General features: G+C 53.7%; 1 protein-coding gene across 3 annotated transcripts in view; it reads right to left on the bottom strand.

The window, feature by feature from the left end:
* The window catches only part of PARVB (parvin beta), a 130,801-nt gene that overhangs the window by 15,861 nt on the left and 93,379 nt on the right, over nucleotides 1-21,561 (bottom strand). For all 3 annotated transcript variants that reach the window (XM_077169127.1, XM_077169129.1, XM_077169128.1), the window contains exons 5-9: nucleotides 18,633-18,773; nucleotides 15,110-15,225; nucleotides 12,725-12,783; nucleotides 8,435-8,454; nucleotides 2,268-2,329 (exon numbers count right to left, since the gene is read on the bottom strand). In XM_077169127.1, coding sequence (XP_077025242.1) covers nucleotides 2,268-2,329; nucleotides 8,435-8,454; nucleotides 12,725-12,783; nucleotides 15,110-15,225; nucleotides 18,633-18,773 — 398 coding nt within the window. The remainder of the gene's footprint in view (nucleotides 1-2,267; nucleotides 2,330-8,434; nucleotides 8,455-12,724; nucleotides 12,784-15,109; nucleotides 15,226-18,632; nucleotides 18,774-21,561) is intronic.

Raw genomic sequence — 21,561 nt, 5'->3', positions numbered from 1 at the left:
AGATAATTAAATTTTTCAGCGATGCCTAGAAGTCAGCTCGAACAAGGGAAAAGCTTTCCTTAAGCTGTTTCCATTATAGTAGCCATAAGTTGAGAAAGTCCACCCCGGCCTTATCCCAGAGCAGCAGGAACTTGCTAAGCCCCGATACAAGGTGCCCTGTTTCCTTCTCCATGCCGGCAAGAGTTTAAAACTTGTCACGTTGTCACAAATGACTTTTCTTAACAACTGGACCCAACTTTAATAGAAACACCCCCACCCCCCACCCCTGGACCTGATTTCACGACTTTATTCATTCTTCCCTTATTTATCAAGTATCTATGATGGGCCCGGCCCCCTGCTTGGCGCTGGGAACACAAAGATAGTAAGATGGAGCCCACTCCGAGAGCCTGAGAGCCTGCGGTGTGACCACCTGTGTACACGCCCAGTGTAGGGGACAGATCCAGCAACACAGGTGACACACACAATGGAGGGGAGGTTTGGTGAGCAGCACATGCCGCCTACAAGTAGAGATGGCTTTGCTTTTTCCTTTCCATTGGAGATACCTTTCATTTCTTTTCCTTGTTCACCTGCCCTGGTGTGTGTAACCTAGAAGGCTTTGGAGCTGGGGCCACATGGGAGGTGGGTGGGCCAAGCGGGCACCTGGGCCCAGTGCCCACCTGAGACCCCTCAGAGACCTCAGGAAGGCATGGACAAGAGCAGGCAGAGGTGACCTGGGAGAGACCTGCAGAGGTGGGCAGGGGCCCCCTGCTTTCATTCTGGGGCAGCTGCTTGCAATGTGGGGGTGGGGGCGGGACAGGCTGGAGGCAGCAGCTGTGGGGCAAATGAAAGGATTTTGTCTTGTTCACTGCTGGTGTCTCCAGGACCAGCATTTAGGAGGCGCCCAAAATACAGCTTTTCAAAGGATGAATCATAGCCACTGAAAGGCAAAAGCTAACTGTGCACCAAGATGTTTTCAACAAGATGTAAAGACCAGGGACCATGTGCCGAGGCCCTGCACAGACCCGTTCCCTTCTCACACTCACAACAACCTGGGGAGATAAGAATGTCTCTGACCCCACTTGACAGATGGGGAAACTGAGGCTCTGAGAAATCTGCCTCAGGTTACACAGCTGATAAGTAGAAGAGCAGATTTCAATTTTCTCTCGTGCATCTACTGAGCCAGCTCTGTCTGCAACCCTGAGGGGGATGAGGATGCTAGGAGGCTTACAAGGCGGGTAGTTCATTACCCAAGGAAATCCCAAACACTGCTCAATTCTGAAGGTGCCAAGAAGACTGTCCCAGAAGGACCATTTGAACGACTCCACTGTCATTTGCTTCCAAAAGCCTGGATCAGCATTTGCCTGAGTGGTACTTTCAATGTGTCCTACCCCAAAATAAGCAGACAAATAAACCTTGCTAGCAACAAGCAAGTTGGGGAAACACTTCCTATTAAGCCCTCTTGGAGAACTGTAATGCCTATGAGCAAATAAAGGCTCTGACAAGTCCTGCAACAATAAAGCTCCTTGGGGAAACCATCCTAGACAAAGGAAGATTCTCTTCCCAGGGTTATGGACAGAGATCATGGCTCCTTGGATTTTCCAGGAGGGAGGGGAAAGCCTGGATTTATTGCTCCCCCTTCTCCATAAAAGGGATGTCAGCAGGCCCTTGGGTAACTTTCTGTGGAATAGAGATAAACCTCAGTTCCATAACAAGTCTTCCTGTTGGGTTGCTCTGGAAGCTTCTCATGCCCAGTCCCTGTGCCTCCGGAGCCTTGGGGTTGCACGGATTTCTCTACCCACAGATTTAGCAGCAGGCTGCCTGGGCTGACAAAGTCCTGCCCTTTGTGCTCCTTTCCGGAGGGGAGTCAGGCCAGAGCCGCTCGGCCGGCCAAGGCCCTGCTGGTTCACTGGGCAGGTTGTGATGCAGCTTTGTGGGAGCAAGGCTGGTGGGGGGCCAGCAGGCTGACACTCTTAAAAACATTTCCACACTGAAAAAAAAAACAAACCCCCAAGGCACAATTAACCGCCAAGCCAGAGCGGATTCAGAAATTCACTCAACAGAATTAGAACGGTGGGGGGCAGGGAGATACCTGGGAGCAGAGACGCTGAGTTAAAAGGTGCCAATTTTATGCACCGTACTTACGTTTTTGACTATAATTACATTTCAATCCATGTGGCAAACATTTCACAGATTTTCAAATATTACCCACCTCCTTCCCAGCACGGTACTTGCTGTGAAAAGCCTGAAGAGGAGAGGAAAACAAAATCCAATCCAAAAGGCAGGCTTACCTTTTTCACCAAGCTGAGCTTATCCGGGGCGTGGTCAAAGAGGGTGTCGAAAGCGTCGCGCTCTGTAGGGACACACAAAGACACACAGGGAAGGGAATTTATGGACAGGCCCCGCCTGCTCTGACCCCTCCTCTGGGTGAACCCGCTTCCGATGCTTGTGGATTCTCTGCCGCAACCCTCAGGCCTGCCCAGAATCCTTTTAATTCCTGCCGGAACCGACGGGTTGGAGCGGTTGATGAGTCTTGGCACGGTCAAGGAAGGGCATCACCTTTCATGCCCGTTTTGCCAAGGAAAAGGTTGGCAGATGCTTCCCAGGCTCCCGAGAACTGGGAAATTCATTGCCAGCACTTCCACACACCTGCTGGCACCACATCCCAGGGCCGGAGGCGTTCTGGACAGTGTCCGGTTCTGACACCTTGTCTACAGGTAGACCTCGTGGGTGAATCACCTGGGCACCAGCGGCAGTTCCCTCCCTAACCATCCCCCCCGCCTCTGCTCCTGGCCCTGCCTGTTCAGTCCCCAACAGCACCCTTTGCAAGTGGAACCTGGATCGCGTCGGCCCACTGCTCATCCCCACCCCAACTAAGGGCTCTCTGGAAGCTTCTCATCACTCTCAGTCTAGATGGCATTCTCTCTCCTGCGGATCCGCAGGCCCAGCCAGCCCAGCCCCCTGCCCACCTCCCCTGTGTCGTCTCCCAACACGCCTCCTCCCCATCCGCCCAGCCGGACCCTCGCCGCCTCTCCAGCACAGCCAACACACGCTGCCTCAGGACCTTTGAACGAGCTGCTTCCTTTGCTCTTCCCACCAATGGCCACCCAGCTCAACCCCTCACCACCTCCAGATGGCTCTCAGACGTCCCCTCTGCTGAGACCTTCAGGACTACACTACAGGGGCACCCTCCTACCCCTGTCCTTGTCCCCCACTTTGTCCTCCCACCCGCCCCTGGCTTTCTGTCCTCTCACCCTGCTGCATGTTTTTCATAGCACTTATGACTTCCTGAAATCGTATTTTATCTTTGTGTGTCTGCCTGTGCATTATCTGCTGGACAGCCAGCTCCAGGCGGGCGGGGCCCAACCCCCACTTGTGCCCTGCACTGTCTCCAGCTCCCAGGACACTGAAGGGCCCACAGGCAGCTGCTGAATGAACAAATGAATGGATGGATGAACTGGAAGAGACACCACTCCAGAAGCTCATCCACGGCTACCCTTTCGGGGGCCTCTGCCTATGTGGGAGAACCCACAGGGATGGCCCGTTCATCACTGGCCCTCCATCCTCCCCCCGCCTAGACGAAGTCTGGTCAAACCTGCCCCCAAATGACACAGAATAAATCCCTCCCCTTCACTGTCAGTGGCTCTCCCTCAACAAGAAGGGTGCAGGGCTGGCATGGGGCTGGCACCCAGCTCCACGGTTGGACCCAAGCAGGGGGAGAGGGAGGCAGGGCATCTGGCAAGAGGCCTGAAGCCCCCCCCCCAAACTTCTGTTGTCAAAGAGCCGCCAGCCCCAAGGATTCCTGGGGGCAATATATGCTCACAAGGCCACAGCCAACAGAGAAACCCTCTACAACTGCTGGGGCACAGGCCCAAACCCCAGGGAGCCCTGGGGAGCTGGGGCACTGGCCCCTGGGTGGAGGGAATCTCTTCTCGGATGGCTGAGGGTGACCAGGAGTCCAGAGCCCACCCAGAGCCTCTTCCGGGACCACCCCAGCTTGATCTCACTAGCCAAGGCAGACAGACAGACCCTCACCCCCTACCTCCCCTTCCCTCCTTCCCCCTTTCTTCCTCCACCAAGGGAGAGTGAGAAGGGGCACAAGGAGAGGGCATCACCATTCATGAGTCTTGGGGCCTGCGCCTGGCCCCAAAAGGAAGCCACTCGGCACCCAAAGGCCCAGTCCTGATGCCCTCCAACCTCCACCCCACCTCCAGGCTCCTTAGCCATGGTAGGGAGGGGGAAGAGGGAAGGAGAGAGGCAAAGAGGAGGGCAGAGAAGGAGAGTGTGTGTGTGTGTGTGTGTGTGTACATGAGTGTGTTGTGAGTGTGTGTGCTTGGGGGGGGGTGTTGGGGAAGCCAGCTTCTTTCCCCCACCTAAAGGCCAACAGCGAGCAAAGCCCCAACCTGGCAGGTCACCTCATGACACGCAGCGGCTTTCCTAAAGCAGCAGCTGTAAATTATTTCTAATCATCATTTAAGTCAGATTACACTCAAAGAGACAGTCTGCTTAGGGGCGAAAAAACGGCAAAATCTTGACAAAGCCAATTGTGAACTTGAAGTGCAGCTTAGGAGAAGCCCTGAGAGCAGAGCAGAGTGTGACGTCAGCTGGGTATTTTTAGCCAGGCCACCGCTGGGTCAAGTCCCCCTCCCGGGAAGGCTGGTGGCAGTGAGCCTGTATGCCTCTGGCAGGGCCAGCACGTGTCCTACCCCGGTGCTGGGGGGCCGTCGCTGGATTGGGGGAGCGGTGCAGGGGGCACTAGACCCCAGGCCCCAGGCCCCCGGCGTGCCTCAGCCTTGGGAACAAGCAGAGGTCTGTGTTCGAATCCCAGCTGGCCGACTGACAGCTCCCTGGCGTTAGGAAAGCGGCTGCCTCTGCACCCTCTCCCCTCCATGAAGTGGGAAGGAGAACAGCAGCTGCCTCGGCTGCTGGAGCAAGACCGAGGTGGGACAGTGCACGAAGGACAGGCACGCCTCGGTTCCCTAGCGCTCCTCAGGCCCCACTCCCTGCCACCTGCCCTGGAGGGGCGCCCCTGGGGAGGAAGGCAGGGGAAGGGGGAAGGCGGCCAAGCTCCCAACGCAGGGACGGGCCAGGGCTGCTTGGTGTGGCCTGCATCAAACCGCCTGCTGCTTGTTTGTTGCAGGTCAGCATGTTTTAAGTCGGGAGGTTTATCTAAAAGTTCTGAATTTCAGGTTTCTCTTGAAGAACTGGAGGTCCCATGGAGCGGCCCCCACCTGGCATTGATAAGCTGCCCACCCCAGCAGGGCCACAGGGCTCTGCAGTCGGCCCCAGACCCCACCACTCCCCACTGCCACCCAACACTGCCACTGACTATCTGATATGCCACCCACATCCCCGTCATGTTTTCGGCCCAGAGGCACCTGGGTTTGGGTCCCGGGGACAAGAGGCTGGGGGTCTGAGGAAGGAGCCCTATGGTGGGAGGCAGGCAGGAAGAGGAGGACGGGCATCCAGCAGGGGAACAGAAAGCACAAGCAGAGAGGCACAGAAAACCCGTACAGGTGGTCCGTGGGTCTCGGAGGGGCTGTGTCCTGCAGGGTGGGGGCCACAGCACAGGGAGTGGCGCCAGGAGGCAGGACCAGGGTGGGGTTTTGTAGACGGAGCTTTGCTGGCAGTAAAAGAGAAGATATGTGGAAGGGGAGGATGGGGAGGCAGAGAGATCCTCGAGCAAGGCTCCTCAGCGAGGACTGACTCCCCACCCTACGTCCTCAGGAAGGGGGCTCCGGGCCAAGTGGGAAGCCAGGGAGGGGAATGGCCACCTGCAGAGAGAAGAAAGAGGTAACCAGCAAACCCGTTGCCATGGAGATCAGGCTGAAACCTCCCCGGCTCCCCTGAGACGTGTTTCCATGGGAGAGAAAAGCATCTCACCCACCTTGGCCAGGACATGACGTGTAAGGAGCGGGGGACCCTCAGTTGGCTCGAGACTCCTCCTTACCTGCTGGGCTGATGGAGCCGGGGTGGGCACAGGGGCAGAGTGGAACCCCTCTCCCTCCCTAGCTTAGAGCTCTCAGTAGGAAACTGAGGCCAAAAACCTGGTTCCTTGGGAAGCCAGGCAGGCAGCCATTGGCCAAGGGGTGCCTGTTTGGTGTTCCGGAAGCTCCTGGAACATCTGGGATTTGCTGCGGAACAACTGTGCGGCTGCTGGGGGACATGGAGGGAGAGGAAGAGATACTCCGGACCACAGGACGCTGGCAATTCAAGGAGACATGGGTGAAGGGAAAGAGGGAAGGGCTCTGGGGTGCCCCAAATTGAACTGACACCAACTGAGTGAGCCAGGTGTGGCAGGGGTTTTATGTGTGAAAACACGGGCACAGGGAGAAAAAGCCAAGTACTCCATGTGAGAAGAGAGCACTAGAAGGTGTGCCGGATGATTCATAACTGGGAGGTGGGCAGAGGGGCCCAGAGGACTAGAATCTGGGGCAAGGTGGTCAGAGACGGCCTTGCTGACAGGAGATGAGCTGGAGAAAGGGCACGAGGGAGCCATGGAGTCACCTAGAGGGAAAGCATACTGGGCAGAGGGCACGGTAAGTGGCAGCATCTCAGCCAGCTTTCAGGGCAGCAAGGAGACCACAAGGCTGGGGCCAGACGGGGCAAGAGGGAACCAGTGGGAGAAGGACCAGAGATGGGGCAAGGGAGGGCCGCAGAGGCCACTGCAAGGGCTGCAGCTTCAATTCAAGTCAAGCTGGCGGAGGTGGCGGTGGGGGTGGATAGGAAGAGTGACCTGACAAGGGACTGGAAGGGCACCCCTGGAGCGAGGCAACAAGGGTACAACCTCAGCAAGGCGGGGAGGGGTGGGGGTGGCTGCCGGGGGACTGGAGGTTGGTGCCACGTGGCCAGGAAACCAGGACAAGATGCGGGCCCATGGCTCGGGGTGACAGGGACACCTGGCAGCTTGCGTCGGCAGAAGTGGCAAGGCTGGGGGCGGAGCGAATAGCCTGTCCTGGACGCACAGCCTGTGGTGCTTCTGGACGAGAGAGTCCCTGCACGTGGGGCCCTGAAGGTCGGGGGTGGCCGCGACCCCCAACTCACTCTGCTGAGGAGTCGCGTCCTCGACGCCCCTCGGGGCATCGTCCACAGGGCTGCGGGCGGGTGTTCCCGGCCAGGGGAGGCTGAACGCGTGTCCCCCACAACTGAACTGATGCTCCCTCGATTTCCCAAATCCCCAAACGAGGCCCCTCCCAAACACAGGAGACCAGCTGCAGGTCCCCTGTGGGTCCCAGGCTCTCCTCATCTTTAGGCTTCAACAAACAAACCCGGAGGGGCTGAGCTCCTCCTGCAGAAAGGACAGAGAGGAGGCAGAGGGGTGCACTGTACCCCCAAGCTGAGTCTCCACCCAGAGACAGGGCAAGGAGTGAGGCTGGCCCACGATGCCTGCTGGGTCCATTCTGGGAGCGCCCGCACGTCACTGCAGCCCTGCTCCCCTCGGCAGCTGTACAGGAGGTGTCCATTCCTTCTCTCTCTCTCTCTTTCTTGCTTTTAACAATTAAGACACTAAAAAGAACTGAATTGCTCCTTAAAAAAAAAAATGAAAGACTGAATTTTCCACTCCCCAATTTGAGGTCCACTTAAGAAAGCTTAAGGACATACAATTACTGCATTTTTTCATGTTCAAGACCTTTTAGGATTTAAGGGTGGAATTCCTTTTCAGAGACAAACAGTAGGAGTGTGAGAGTTGGCCCCATTATGACCTTGAAGTTGCCGAAGCCCATGCCAGGACGTCACCCCCTCGCCGTCTGTGAGGCAGGCACCCCCCACACCGTGACGGGGGCACACCCCAAGCTGACATGCTCCCGAGGCACACAGGGAAATGGCTTTTTGATTTCCATGCTTCCTTCTGATATCTGTTCTCGCCTTCTCTCTCGTCCCCACTCACTGGAAAACATGATATTTGGGGAGCGAGTGCTTCCCATTTTGAAATTTCAAAATGTCCCTTCAACAGTAGCGAGCCTGACCCGGGCTGGGCTGAGGGCTGAGGGTTGAAACACAGCTGTGTGCCCCTCTGCCACCATCCCTGAAGTGAAGACATGGGTCACTGGGCTCTAACAGGGAATGCAGAGAGTCCCTTAAAACCAGCAGCCCTGACCACCCCCTTCTTACAGACAGCCGGGCCCAAGCCGAGCAAAGCCCTCTGACCGTCACATTAAATCTTCTCAACAGCCCCCAGTGTAACAACTTGTACTCCCCTGCTTATAAGTGAGGAACCTTGGAGCAGAGGTGGATGCTGCCCACATCTCCACCTCCCAGCACCACCTCCTACCACCACCAGCCTCTCCCGGCTCCAGGGCAGGCTGGGGAGCTGCTTGCCCCATCCAGGACCCCCGAACTCCAGGAACAGGAGACCACCCTGAGCTCCAGCTCCCCACAGGATTGTGTGAGCCCCATGCTTCCCAGGACATCCCCAAAGCACACGGGGACCCCATGCTCTCCCATGCCCATTACTTACCGAACCGGCCCATCATCATCCTGCAAACGAGAAAACAGAGATGCTCGTCAGCGGGTCACTCAAGACACAGCTGGACAAGCAGCAAACTACAGGGATCGAGTCGACAGAAAGCCCGTACTTGCCCAGCTAAAGGGCTATTTGTGAAACAGACATCACCGCTGGATACGTTTTGTCACACTCTAACTCTCAGTGAGGATGCTTATGTGGTTTATTAAATGTTTGCACAAGATCGGCAGCAAACCACCATCCTTACTTGCACATTCGCCACCCCTTCAATGCCATGGCAGGGGAAATTAAATCATGGGAGTTACAGGGAAACTTTCAGCAGAAAAACGGTATTGAATGTCAAACGTTAAAGTACAAGGGTACAGGTTATTCAGGGGTCACATTTCAGCAAGTACGTACAATGACCTTCCACGGACTCATGAAGCTAAAGGACCTAAAGAAACCATGAGGCCAGGACCCTGATTTCAAGCAGGTGCTTCCCAAAGCATAAAGAATGGCAACGACTAATGTCTCCTGGAAGGTTCTGTGTGCCCGAGTACCCAGTCCCCTCCCATATACTCCCTTCCTGAAGGGCGACGAGACCCTCCCTACCCGGCTCAGGACCTCTGGCCAATCTTCTTAGACAAGCACCCACTGGAGCACCTACTATGCCCTGGTCCCCGGGGACACAGGAATTGATAGCCCATGACCTCTGACCTCGAGACACTCACAGCCCAGAAGCAAGAGAGGGCCACAGGCCAGTTCTGCAACACAGCCCATGCATCCTACCATGGAGATGGAAAGAAAGCAGGCTTCCCTCCCGTCACCCCTTGGCTTCCCAGAGGGAGGGCCACCGAGGCAAGACGGGAGGTGGGGAGCGATGTCTTAACCAGGACGCGTGGCCCTTCGGCACCGGGGGTGGGTGATGGGGACAGAGGAGGGCACAAGGGGGCAGGTGGGGTCAGGTCATGGTCAGCCTCTGTGGTGGGTTGCACTGTTTCCCCAAAAGATGCATGCAAGCCCCAGCCCTAGGCACCTATGTCTGTGATTTGGAGTAAGGGTCTCTGCAGGTGGAATCAAGTGACGGCGGGTGGGCCCTGGCAATGAGCAGGGTCCCCGTAAGACTCAGAGAGGAGGCTGGGCACAGACAGTGGGGAGGCGGCCACATGCCCAAGGACACCTGGGGCCCCCAGAAGCTGGGAGAGGCATAGAAGGAGCCCCTTGAGCCTGCAGAGGGAGCAGCCCTGCCCACCACTGGATTTCAGACCTGTGGCCTCCAGAGCTGGGAGAGAATAAACTTTCTTTCAAGTCCCCGCTGTGTGGCACTAGGAAACGCCTCCAGGGCCACTAACGGGCTTTTGGGTGGGAGGCACCAGTACCCCCTGTGCTGTTTAAGACCACTCGGCCCCAGGGAGGGGAGGGCCAGAGAGGGCAAACTTGGAGCCGGACCCAGGCAGGGGCCCGAGGAGGAGCGGCGGGACTCTGGCCCCGGGCAGCAGCACAGACGATGCTGACCTGGGGCCGGAAAATCCCAACCCCTCTGTCACCACGCACAACTGGCCTCCCGCTCCCAGCTGTCAGCTGTCTGCACGGGGTGTCTCTCCCCAGCCCCGATTTGGGGCTTTCCTCTGTCTGAAAATACCCTTCCTGCGTGTTCTCTGGGTGGGATCCTGAATTTCTGAGGACATGTCCTTTCTGGGCAGCTGCACCAGGAACCCTGGAGGAGGGGAAGTGCATGTGACAGGCCTCCCAGGGTCTCTGCTGGGTGCCGCGTATGGCTGGCAAGCTGCTGAGGCCATGCTCCCCGCTGCTGGCTCACCTGTCCACTGGCCCAGGTCGGGTTTTACCCAGGACGACTACAGAGCACCCAGCTCCTCCCTGCCACCCTCGAGGATGTCCTCACCCTGTTCCCACCCCACGGGAGCCTAAACACACGGCCCAGATTCTCCCACTACTGTACACCACTCCTCTGCAATGTGTCCCATGGAAGGGTGAGTCCATCCCTCCACCCGGATCTGGCCTGGCCTCGTGATCATTTTCACCCATGGACTGTGTAACATGGAAAGTGGGATCCCGAGACCAGGTGTCAAGGGGCCAGGGGCCTAAAGACCACAGGGAGACAGGGGTGTAAACCTCCTTGGCAACATGGGACAGAAATCCTGAGATGAGCTGGGATTCAGCCTCAAGGGATTGAGGAAACCTTCTCGACCAAAGGGAAGAAGAGAGAAATGAGACAAAATAAAGTGTCAGTGGCTGAGAGATTTCAAACAGAGTCGAGAGGTTATTCTGGAGGTTATTCTCACGCATTATATAGATATCCCTGTTTAGTTTATGGTGTATTGGAGAGGCTGGAGAGAAGTACCTGAAATTGTAGAGCTGTGTTCCAGTAGCCATGTTTCTTGAAGATGAGTTTATAATGACAAAGCTTTTGCAATGTGGCTGTGTGATTGTGAGAACCTTGTGTCTGATGCTCCTTTTATCTATGGTATGGACAGATAAGTAAAAAATATGGATAAAAAACAAACAAATAATAGGGGGAACAAAGGTTAAAATTATTTGAGTAGACAGAAATACCAGTGGCCAATGAGAGGGAAGGGTAAGGGGTATGACATGTGTGAGTTTTTCTTTTTATACCTTTTGCTGGAGTGATGCAAATGTTTAAAAAAATGATTATGGGGATGAACACACAACTATCTGATGACATTGTGAGCCACTGGTTGTAACCATATCAAGAATGTTTGTATGTCAAGAATGTTTGTACGTATGTTTGTTGTTTACAACAAAAATATTTTTAAAATAAATAAATAAAAAAAAGACCATGGGCAGAGAGAGAAGCCCACAGCCTGCCAGCAGACGTGGGAACGCGGCCGTCCCCGCCTCCCCAGACAGTCACACCAGGATCCCTGGCTCCCTGGTGAGGCGAGCCCAGAACTGCCCAGCTGTGCCCAGCTGACCCCAAAGCCAGCTCAGTTTGGGGCAGTTCATTCCACAATAACATAGTGACAACCCCACGCCAATCCCAGCTGCTCCCACACTGCCCTCCTCCTGCCCTCACCCGTGGGAGGCGTGTGGCAGCTGTGCACACACAGCGTCAGCGCCTCCTCGACTTGTCTGACAGCTCGCACGCCACGGCCAGCTTCCTGTGTCAACTCCAATTTTTGGAAGACCATACACGAATTCACAGAGTAATTAATCACCCTGTGAACCGAGCCGGTGGGTTCGTTGAAAAGATCAATTTTTAAACGTTCTGTTTCCTCTGCAACAGACTTATTCAAGGAGGGACAAATGTGGTGAATTTTAAAAGAACCTTAATGGGGTCTTGAAAGGGCTCCTAAAAACCATGCTCAAAATACGCCACATAATTTGCACTTTTCAATAGGTTTTTTAGACTTCTTAAAAACTGCCCTCTGACTTTCTCTGAGAGACAGGTGATGGCTCGGCAGTGTCTGTCAAAGGAAAGTTCTAGTTTAGCCATGTGGTTGCTTCCCTCTGACTAAGCTACATTAGAAAGACTCTCGCTGACCTGAACAACTTCTCTCTTTCCCTCCTGCCCCTATCCCCGACATTATTTTTTTTTCAATTATGGTGGTTTTATGTGTGTTTGTGTGTGTGTGTGTGTGTGTGTAATTTACCATTTTATCCACTTGAAATGTACCACTCAGTGGCATTAATCAATTATATGATGATGTGCTACCATCTCCATCTCCCATTACTAAAACCTTTTCATCACCCCAATCAGAAACTCTGCCCCCATCAAGCAATAACTCCTTGTCCCCTCCCCTAGCTCCTGCTAACCCCTAATCTCCTTTCTGTCTCTGTGCATCTGTTTATTTCAAGGTGCTTTCAAGGTGCACCAGGCTGCACTCCTTTTCACAGCTGAATAGCATTCCATTATGTGTGGGCACCACATTTTGTTTATCCAGCCATCCGTCGCTGGACACTTGTGTGGCTTCCCCTTTAGGCTACTGTGAGTAATGCTGTGAGGAACAACAGTGTACAAATATCTGTTTGAATCCCTGCTTTCAATTTCTTTGGGGCCCCCAACATTCTTAAAGCTTGCATTCTAAAATAAGGCACGAAAAAAATCCAAGGGGGTTGGAAAATAACTTGGATCTAATATAAACTCTGAAAAAAAGCGCAGGGAGGAAGGGGAGACAAGGCAGCAGCTTGAAGGGTACTCTCCTTCTAAGTAGAGAGGACTCCAACCCAGAGTGGGACCCTACCCCACACAAGCTGTCCCAGGCTTCAGCACGTGCCCGGGTCACTCAGGAAAGCAGGGCCCGGCAAAGAGCAGAGTCCACTTACTCAGTGGTTGTGGTCAGCTCCTCCCTTAAGTGGCTGGAATGCAGCAGGCCTTCCCGCTTCTGAAAACCCAAAAGGTACAAGTAAGCAAACAAATCGAGAACCCGCACCCACTGCAGCAGAGAGGAGAGTGGGAGAAGATGCAATCTGCACAGAAGAGGTCTGCGGCCAGGGACGGGTTAAGATGGACGAAGAGCAGAGCAGAGGGCCATGGAGAAGCCCCTGGCCACTCTTGGGGGACTTCTTCAAATGACCTCTGGTGACCACAGAGGGTTGTCCCTGCACTGGTTGGAGCATGTCTTCAACCACCCTGGGAGTTGGCAGCTATGTGGGACTCAGAGAGAAATGCACCAACTCCCATAGGAATCCTCTATGCCCTGCAGCCGGGAGAGAGAAGGCACATGCTCAAAAAGTGCATAAAAAACTGGGGAAACAGCCAGTGAAATCCCAAGCCAGGCAGGTAGAGGTGGAGTGGGTGGGAGGGATGGGAGGGGTGGAGACGATGATGAGGATGGTAGCCTGCATTGCACCATGACCGCAGGCCTCGACTTAAACTCCTCAAGGGACGGGGAGCTCACTTCCTGACGGGCCAGCCCACTGTGGATGCCTCTCAAGAGCCAAGCGCCCCCTCCCTTTCCCGAGCCCGGCCTTGGGGAACCCTCACTGCTGTTTTTTTGTTAATGATAAAGAACCACTGTCTGGCGGTGTCAACTTTCTCATGGTCTCACCCCCACTGAGTCTCAAACTGACCTCCCTGAAAGGCCTGTAGATGAGTGAGTCACCGATTCACCCATCAGGCATTCATTAGGCACCTACCAGAAGTGGGTCCAGTGCTAGCCACTGAAGATGCAAAGCTGAACGGCTTAAAGATTTTAGCAGAACCTAAATTTCACAGGCAAATAATTGCAACTCAGGGCAGTTATGTGACTTGCCCAAGGCCCTTGACCCCAAACCCCTCCTTCCTTCCATCAGCTCCTTAAGGTTCGCTAACAAGGCATCCGAGCAAGGGCGGAGGAGGTGGGGGGGCAGCAGAATCCCGCAGCGGGGACCGGTGTGCAGGACCACAGTCTGGGGGTTAGGCAGGTTCCTGAGGAAGATGGTGGCCCCTGCACTCCCCATTTCACTCCACTGTGGGTCCAGTCCGGAAGAATCATCCATAAGCCTCGTCGATCGAGGCCAGCAGCAGCCACGAAGCCTGCCCAGGTCAGCAAAACTTTCCACAGACCTAAAAGATTTTCTTGGCCCTGTGTGCAAGCCTGAAAGGAAATACTCCCCCTTACTGAAGCCGCACAGTGCTCACGGGCCCCAATTCTGACACGTGTGGGTTTGGGAAGCACGTTCCCGTGTGACCTTGGGAGGCCTTTCCCGGATGGCCGCCCCTGGAGTGAGCATCCAAGGAAGAGGGGCGGCGAGAAGCAGCTCCCGCCCCCCAACCACAAACATTCCTCCTTAGGAAGGAAATGGGGTGAAAAAGCAAGTGGCTGTGACCAGATGCAGGAAAGGGCATCAGCCCAGCAGGTCGAGATCGGGTCTCTGCGCCAGCCTCGGGCATCAGAACTGGCTACGGGCCACACAGCCTCGACTGCCCAGAGACCCTGGGGCTGATGACCTTAAAAACCCAAAAAGAGAGGGGGAACTGGATGTCCCAAGCAGTATAAACACCCCAGACATCCAGGCTTGAAGTAACCTCAATGCTCTGGCAGCAACAGTTGGCTCCTTGAAGATGCCAAGTAATTTTCTCATTTTAGTATCACTGAAAACCATATGAACAGTTCTGGATACACAGTAGGTGCTTACGACACGTTGGGCGGGACGGGAGTGAGAACGCACACCCAGGGTGGCGTCTCAGCTCAAACGGAAGGGAGATGGCAGGGGAAGGCCACACCGCCTCCGTTTGGAGACCCCGGGTCCTGCTTCCATTTCTCCAACTGAATCAAAAGAAATGAACCCACAAAAGGGATAATGGAGGAAGATGGATATAATACCGAGCAAATGCAGAGGAGCTTAATTTGGGTATCTATTTCATACCACTGGTCTCAACCTCCTCCAGTGAGTAATAAGCACATTCAACCGTATTGAATCCCGACTCGTTGGCTTCAGGGAAAGATGAATGTTCTTTTCAAAAAAAAAAAAAAAATACGTGGGAAATTAAACCTCCACACACTTATGCCTCTGGATCTGCCTTTCTTCAAATCACTGCCATTGTTCCCACTTCGATCGTTTATCTCAATGCCGGGGTCGGGTAGTTGATGCAGTCAGGAGAGAAAGAGGGAAGCTGGAGCCCCCTGGGGGGGAGGGGCAGGAAAACTCTAGTGGGGGAGGGGCGCGGGGTCTCGGCCGCGGTTCCGGGCGGGTGGGCGGCTGGGAGGGCGGGGGCGGAATACTCACCCGCACCACCACCACCTGCACAGAGACGTGCTCGGGGAGCCGGATCGGGGCCCGGAAATGCGTGGCCAGGGCGACGAGGAGGTGCAGGATGGCCACCAGGTTCTTCCCGTGGATGGCTTCGGGGGGAGGGAAGACAGGAGCAGCTCAGACGCGAGTCGCCCGGGCGCCCCGGGCCCACGTGGAAACGGCAGGACCACCTGCGGCGCCCACCGAGTCGGATGCCACAGGCCAGGAGAGACGTTAAGAGGTGATGAGCCTCCTGCCCGTATTTCTAGTTTCTCATTTTTTGCGCATATTTCTAGTTTCTAATTTGTTCATTCCTTTTGGCCTAAGGTTACTTGTGCAACCATATTTAAAAGCATAATGTTTTCGGTTTTGTTTTTCTCTTTAACGGTTTTATCCACACACCATGCAATTCATCCTAAGTGTACGAGCAATGGCTCTTGGTGTCAGCGCATAGTTATGCCATTACCACCACAATCAATAGAGCATTCTCATTTCTACCAGGAAAAAAAATTCCCTACCCCTTCAACCTCCCCTATTATTGACATTTAGCTTTTGGTCTAGTGCCTTTGTTACAATTAAAGAATAATATCACAATGTTACTGTTAACTGCAGACCCCAGTTTGCCTTCATTGAATTTTCACCCATATACCACCCTATTATTAACACCTTGTAATCGTGATCTACATTTTTTCTGGTTCCATAAGGAAAAGGAAGGAGCAGGCTAGTAGAATTAACACAATGGAAGGGAAAAGATCATGGAAAGCAGGTCAGTGTGGCCACTTACCCATCAGAATGATGTAACAAATTATCTTTGGCACATAAAAGTTCTCCCTGCCATGCAATCAACTGTTTAAACAAGGGTAGGCTCTCCAGGGCAAACCCCACTTTGGGGAGCATTAGAAGTTAACTCCTGCCCTGCCAGAGTGGAGCATAAGGGATCTGGCCCTGGCCAAAGTGAGGGCTGCCCTTTGTCCTCAGTTCCTGGGAGGGGATCTCTGAGCCCCCGAATGTCCTGATTGGGGGCGGGGGCGGGGGGCCTTTGGCCATCGGAAAGGCTAACAACGTGCATTGTAACAAGGACTTTGGCTGCACCTTATCAAGCCCCCCCATGACTAAAGGTATCTGCCGACTTCCAGGAAGGGATGGACACTAGTGGGCAGGATGTGATCAAGCCGCAATAAAAACCCCGAACAGTGAGGTGCCAGGGAGCTTCCCTGGTGGGCAATACTCTGTGCGTGATGTCACACCTTGCGGTGGAGAGGAGGTAACGCCGTCTCGGGAAGAGGACAACTGTAAGTTCCCAGAAGTTCCACATTCCACTCTGGCCTCGGCCTTACACATCTCCTTCCTTGGCTGACTATAAATTTGTGTCCTTTCATAAAGATGAACCTAGCACTTTCCTGAGCTCTGCAACTGACAGCTGGGGGCTGCCGTGGGGACCTGAACTGGTAGCTGGGGGCTGTCATGGGGACCTGAACTGGCAGCTGGGGGCTGAAGCAAGGACAGACTCAGCAGCTCGGCAAACTCTTTGTGCTGAGCCCACCCTAGTTCTCTGCTGCCTCTTCCCCTGCACACGGGATCCAGGTTCGGTTATGAGCACAACTTCTGTGATTTTTCCAAAACACCAGACCCCAGCCTGCAGGCCTGAGAACCCAGGGGAGGGCCTGGGGCTGTCTAAGGTCACGACTCCAAGAAACCAGGGGCAGGGCCTAGACCCTGGCCCTTCTTCCAGCCCAAGGCTCATTTCCCCAGAGCCCAGATGCTCTTCACCCACCAAGTTCCTGAAGCTGTGACCGCCCTGAGGGAGGGAGTGGGGAGAGGCAGGCAGGATGGAGAACAACTTTCCAATTTCCTCCGTTTAGGTCTTCACTTTCCAGGTCCACCTCTTGGCTGGAAATGCTGCGATGTCACCAATTCATTCCAGAAGCCAGCGTGAATCACATCCCTTGGCCCCACTTTAGGATTCCACGGTGCCCCCCCCCCCCCGCGCAAAAAAAATTATGTTTGCAGTCCTAATTCCCAATACTTTAGAATGGGACCTTATTTGGAAATAAGGCCTCTGCAGATGGAAATAGTTAAGATGACGCCAAACTGGATTAGAATAGGCCCTGATCCAGCATGACTGGTCTCTGTAAGCAGACAGAGTGGACACACAGATACAGGGGAGATGGCCATGTGACGATGGAGGCAGAGAGTGCTGCAGCCACCAGCCAAGGGACTCCCAGGCGGACACTAGAAGCAGGGAGAAGCCATGCAGGACCCTCCCCTGCAGGCTCAGAGGGAGCCTGGCCAGGCCAGCACCTGCATCTGGGACTGCTGACCTCCAGAAGGAGACAACAGATTTCTGCTGTTTTCCCCTCCTCCGACCCCCAGTGTATGGCGCTGCGTTACGGTAGTCCAGGAAACTAAGGCAGGGGGTTACCAAGAAAATAGCTCATTTGGGGCTGGGGCCATTGGGATTCGGTTGGGTCCTATCTAAGAACCCCAGACAGCTTCTTCTGCCTTTAACCCACGTGTCCATCCTTCTTCTCGAAGCTGTCCTTGGTCCACCCAACCAGAAATGACTCCCTGTACTCTGAAGCACCGGAAAAAACAGAACCACAGGGGTGACTGCTCCTTTATCTAAGACTCCCCAAGAATGGAGATGCCAGCTTCTTCCTCTCCAAAGCAGGAGGGAAAATGTGTTTTTGAAACACAAGGTCTTCGCTCTCTCAGCCAACCTGGCAGGTGAACTCACCGCCCTCCCCACTATGTGGACGTGACTCCCAGAGGTGTAAATCTCCCTGGAAGCATGGGACAGGATTCCTGAGATGAGCCAGGACCCAGCATCACGGGATTGAGAAACCCTTCTTGACCAAAAGGGGAAAGAGAGAAATGAGACAAAATAAAATCTCAGTGGCTGAGAGATTTCAGAGTTGAGAGGTTATGCTGGAGGTTATTCTTATGCATTATATAGATATCCCTTTTTAGTTTATGGTGTATTGGAGAGGCTGGAGGGAAGAACTTGAAATTGCTGAGCTGGGTCTAGTAGCACTGATTCTTGAAGATGATTTATGACGATATAGCTTTTACAGTGTGACTGCGTAACTGGGAAAACCTTGTGTCTGATGCTCCTTTTATCCATGGTATGGACAGATGAGTAAAAAATATGGATAAAAACTAAGTAAGTAATTGGAGGGACAAAGGATAAAATAAATTGGGCAGATGGAAATACTAGTGGTCAATGAGAGGGGAAGAGTAAAGAGTATGGTATGTATGCGCTTTTTCTTTTATCTTTTTGTTTCTTTTTCTGGAGTGATGCAAATGTTCTAAAAAATGATCATAGTGATAAATACACAATTACGTGATGATATTGTGAGCCACTGATTGTATACCATGTATGGAATGTTTGTGTGTTAAGAATTATCAATAAAAATATTTAAAAAAATAAAACAAAACACAGGGCCAAATGAGACAGTGGATGACAACACCACACATCGGGCTCTCTCTGCCCCCCTTGTCCCCAGCACGGACTCACAGTCAACGTTCCACCGGAGCCCCCAGCCATGGGGTCGCAGCAGCTCATGCACGGCTTCCAGAACCGTCTGCAGCTTCTGCTTCTGCCCTATCTCAGACTGTGTCACCTCGGCCACGTTCAGCTTGCAGTCTGCCAGCTTTTCTGTGATGAAAAGGATAAGAGGACACAGCAGAGTGTCAGAAAGAGCCGCAGGGATTTAGAGCCTCCTGACAAGCTGGCCGTACTCAAGTGCCCACGCCCACTCCCAGTCCCCGAAGCGGAGATCAGTGCATGGTGATGGGCCACTTTCAGGATGATAGATCAAAATTTTTTTAACGTTTGGGTCTTACACACACCCTATAAAGTTACTCCAGAAGGTAAAAAAAAAAAAAAAAAAGGAGGCAATTCTAGGATAAAACTACAGGTGTCTCACTTGGGAATATTCTACGCACCTGCAGTAGAAAAAATAATCCACAGCACAGTTCGGAAGCAAAGAAGGCACCTGGACACAGACAGCGGTGGGAGCCAGGGAGTGGGGAGGCTGTGCCAGCCGGCTCCCAGAAGGAAGACAGGAAAGCAAAAGGGTGTGATCTGTCTTCTGCCTCCCTGCACACTCATGTCCCAATTGTTTCTCCTCTAACCCTTTGTCGCCATAGCAGGAAGGATTATAAACTATTCACAGGTAGGTACTCAGCCCCTGTTTTATTACTAGGAGAAAGCAGGAATCAATCTGGAAGGGCTGGGAACTGTCACGTCTGCCTGAGACTTGATTACTGAGACTCGGCCCCAGCAGCGGCCAGCACAAGCCTCCAATTCCCCCCAAAACCGGGCCAAGCAGGGGATAGCAGTGGGGGGGGGGGAGGTGGCAGCTGCAGTCCAGAGCCTGGCCCCCCCACCTGCCAAGGGGTAGCACAGTGGCCAGGTCCCCGGGCGCCCCTCCTATTAATTCATCATAAGACCTGGGCCTTTGCTGATGCATCTCCTCTGCCTGATGACAGATGCGACATCACGGAACATCCAAAGATAATGAACTCAGTGGACGGTGATAAAGTTCCTCACAGCACCTGACATGCTGGAGGCCTCCAGTAATGAGCCAGCGGTGGCACAGATGGGAAATGATAAATGCCATCAGATCTGGGCTAGGCACAAACGGCATCTTCATCTCAGGCGTCATCCCCTGCAGAAGGCAGAGGCCTCTGCAACGGTGGCATTTTCTCCCCACCCCACCTCCATCACAACCAGAATAAACAGTTTTAATCCTCTCTTCTGGACAGTGCACTTATACAGCAACGCCTGCTGGGCTCAGGCCACGCCTTCATTCATTCATTCATTCACTCTCATTCACTTGCAACATGGTTAGTGGCTGCCTCCCACACACCAGGAGCCATCCTGGGTGCTGGGACACGGCACAGATGGACGGTGCCTGGATCGGGGGGTTGGCTAAGGAGCATCACGTGGGTGTTGGTACGTACAATGAGGGGAAAAAGCAGCACCACCAAACGCAATACAAAGGGGGATGGAAATGACTCCCCCTTATCGCACTTTTATTTGCCTCCATCTGTATCTCAGAGAACCTAGCTGAATAATCCCACTCTGGGTCTGTCTGAAAACAATGAAAATACAGGTCCCAACAGATGTGCAATAAGCAGGGACAGTGCAGACGGTGGTCCCTGGGGAAGGCGGGTGAGAGAGGGCATCGGGGGCCAGGGGCTGCAAGAGGCCCCAACATGGACAACTAATTCAATAGTCCGAGCCCTCAATCTTGGGGCTCACCCCTATAAAACTTATTCCTGCAAAGGATAGCCTAAGCCTACTGATAATTATTAACAATCACCCCCAGAGAACCTTTTTTGTTGCTCAGATGTGCCCTCTCTCTCTAAGCCAATGCTGCAGGTGAATTCACTGCCCTCCCACTATTAGACATGACTCCCAGGGTGTAAATCTCCCTGGCAACATGGGACAGAACTCCTGGGATGAGCCAGGACCTGGCATCATGGGACTGAGAAAACCTTCTTGACCAAAGGGGAAAGAGAGAAATGAGACTAAGTTTCAGGGGCTGAGAGATTTCAGACAGAGTCAAGAGGTTATTGTGAAGCTATTCTTATGCATGATTAGATATCCCTTTTAAGTTTATGGTGTATTGGGGTGACTGGAGGGAAGTACCTGAAACTGTTAAATTGTGTTCCAGTAGCCTTGACTCTTGAAAACAATTGTATAACTATACAGCTTTTCAATGTGAGCATGTGATTTTGAAAACCTTGTGTCTGATGCTCCTTTATCCAGGATATAGACAGATGAGTTAAAAAAAAATAAGGATAAAAAAATAAATAAATAATAGGGGAGTAATGGGCAAAAATTAGGTAGACTGAAACACTGTGGCTAATGAGAGGGAGGGGCAAGGCGTATGGGAAGTATGGGCGAGGGGACGTACCTGGGCTGAAGGCAGCTCCAGGACCACTCTGCCCACCAAGGGGGCTGCAGGAGCAGTGCAGGGCTTTGTCCTGGCCAGGGTCCCTGGCTTCCTACCAGGGAAAGGGGCAGGGAGGGTGGGCAGATTCTCAGGGGCAGAGAGTGCGCAGGCAAACGGGGTCGGTGGCCGGATGTGGGGTTCTGAGCTTACTCGACGAGGCAGGGCCTGACCTCTGCAAGGAGTGGGTGGGCCCGTGGGGTAGAAGCAGGTCAGCAGCTGGCCTGGGCACCTCCTTGCCACCCTAGCAAGAGCACCCTCTCTCTGTCCACGCACAGACCACCTCGAGGACCCCTGCAACCACAGAAGAGCAACACCCTGCAAAAGCCGCGGATGTGGCAAAGAACCCACAGCTGCTCCCTGAATCTCCCTCCCAGAAGACAGACTCTTCTGGGTTCTACTGGCAGCTCATGCTTGCTGATCTCCAGCTGGACTAACCCAGAGGTTTGTTCGCTGTCCTCCCCGGGCTCACTCCCGCCTCCT

This window comes from Tamandua tetradactyla, chromosome 7 (assembly GCF_023851605.1).
Source record: "Tamandua tetradactyla isolate mTamTet1 chromosome 7, mTamTet1.pri, whole genome shotgun sequence".
NCBI classification, from domain to species: domain Eukaryota; kingdom Metazoa; phylum Chordata; class Mammalia; order Pilosa; family Myrmecophagidae; genus Tamandua; species Tamandua tetradactyla.
The sequence above is the reverse complement of the archived record's forward strand: the minus strand, read 5'-3'. Positions and strand labels throughout refer to the sequence as shown.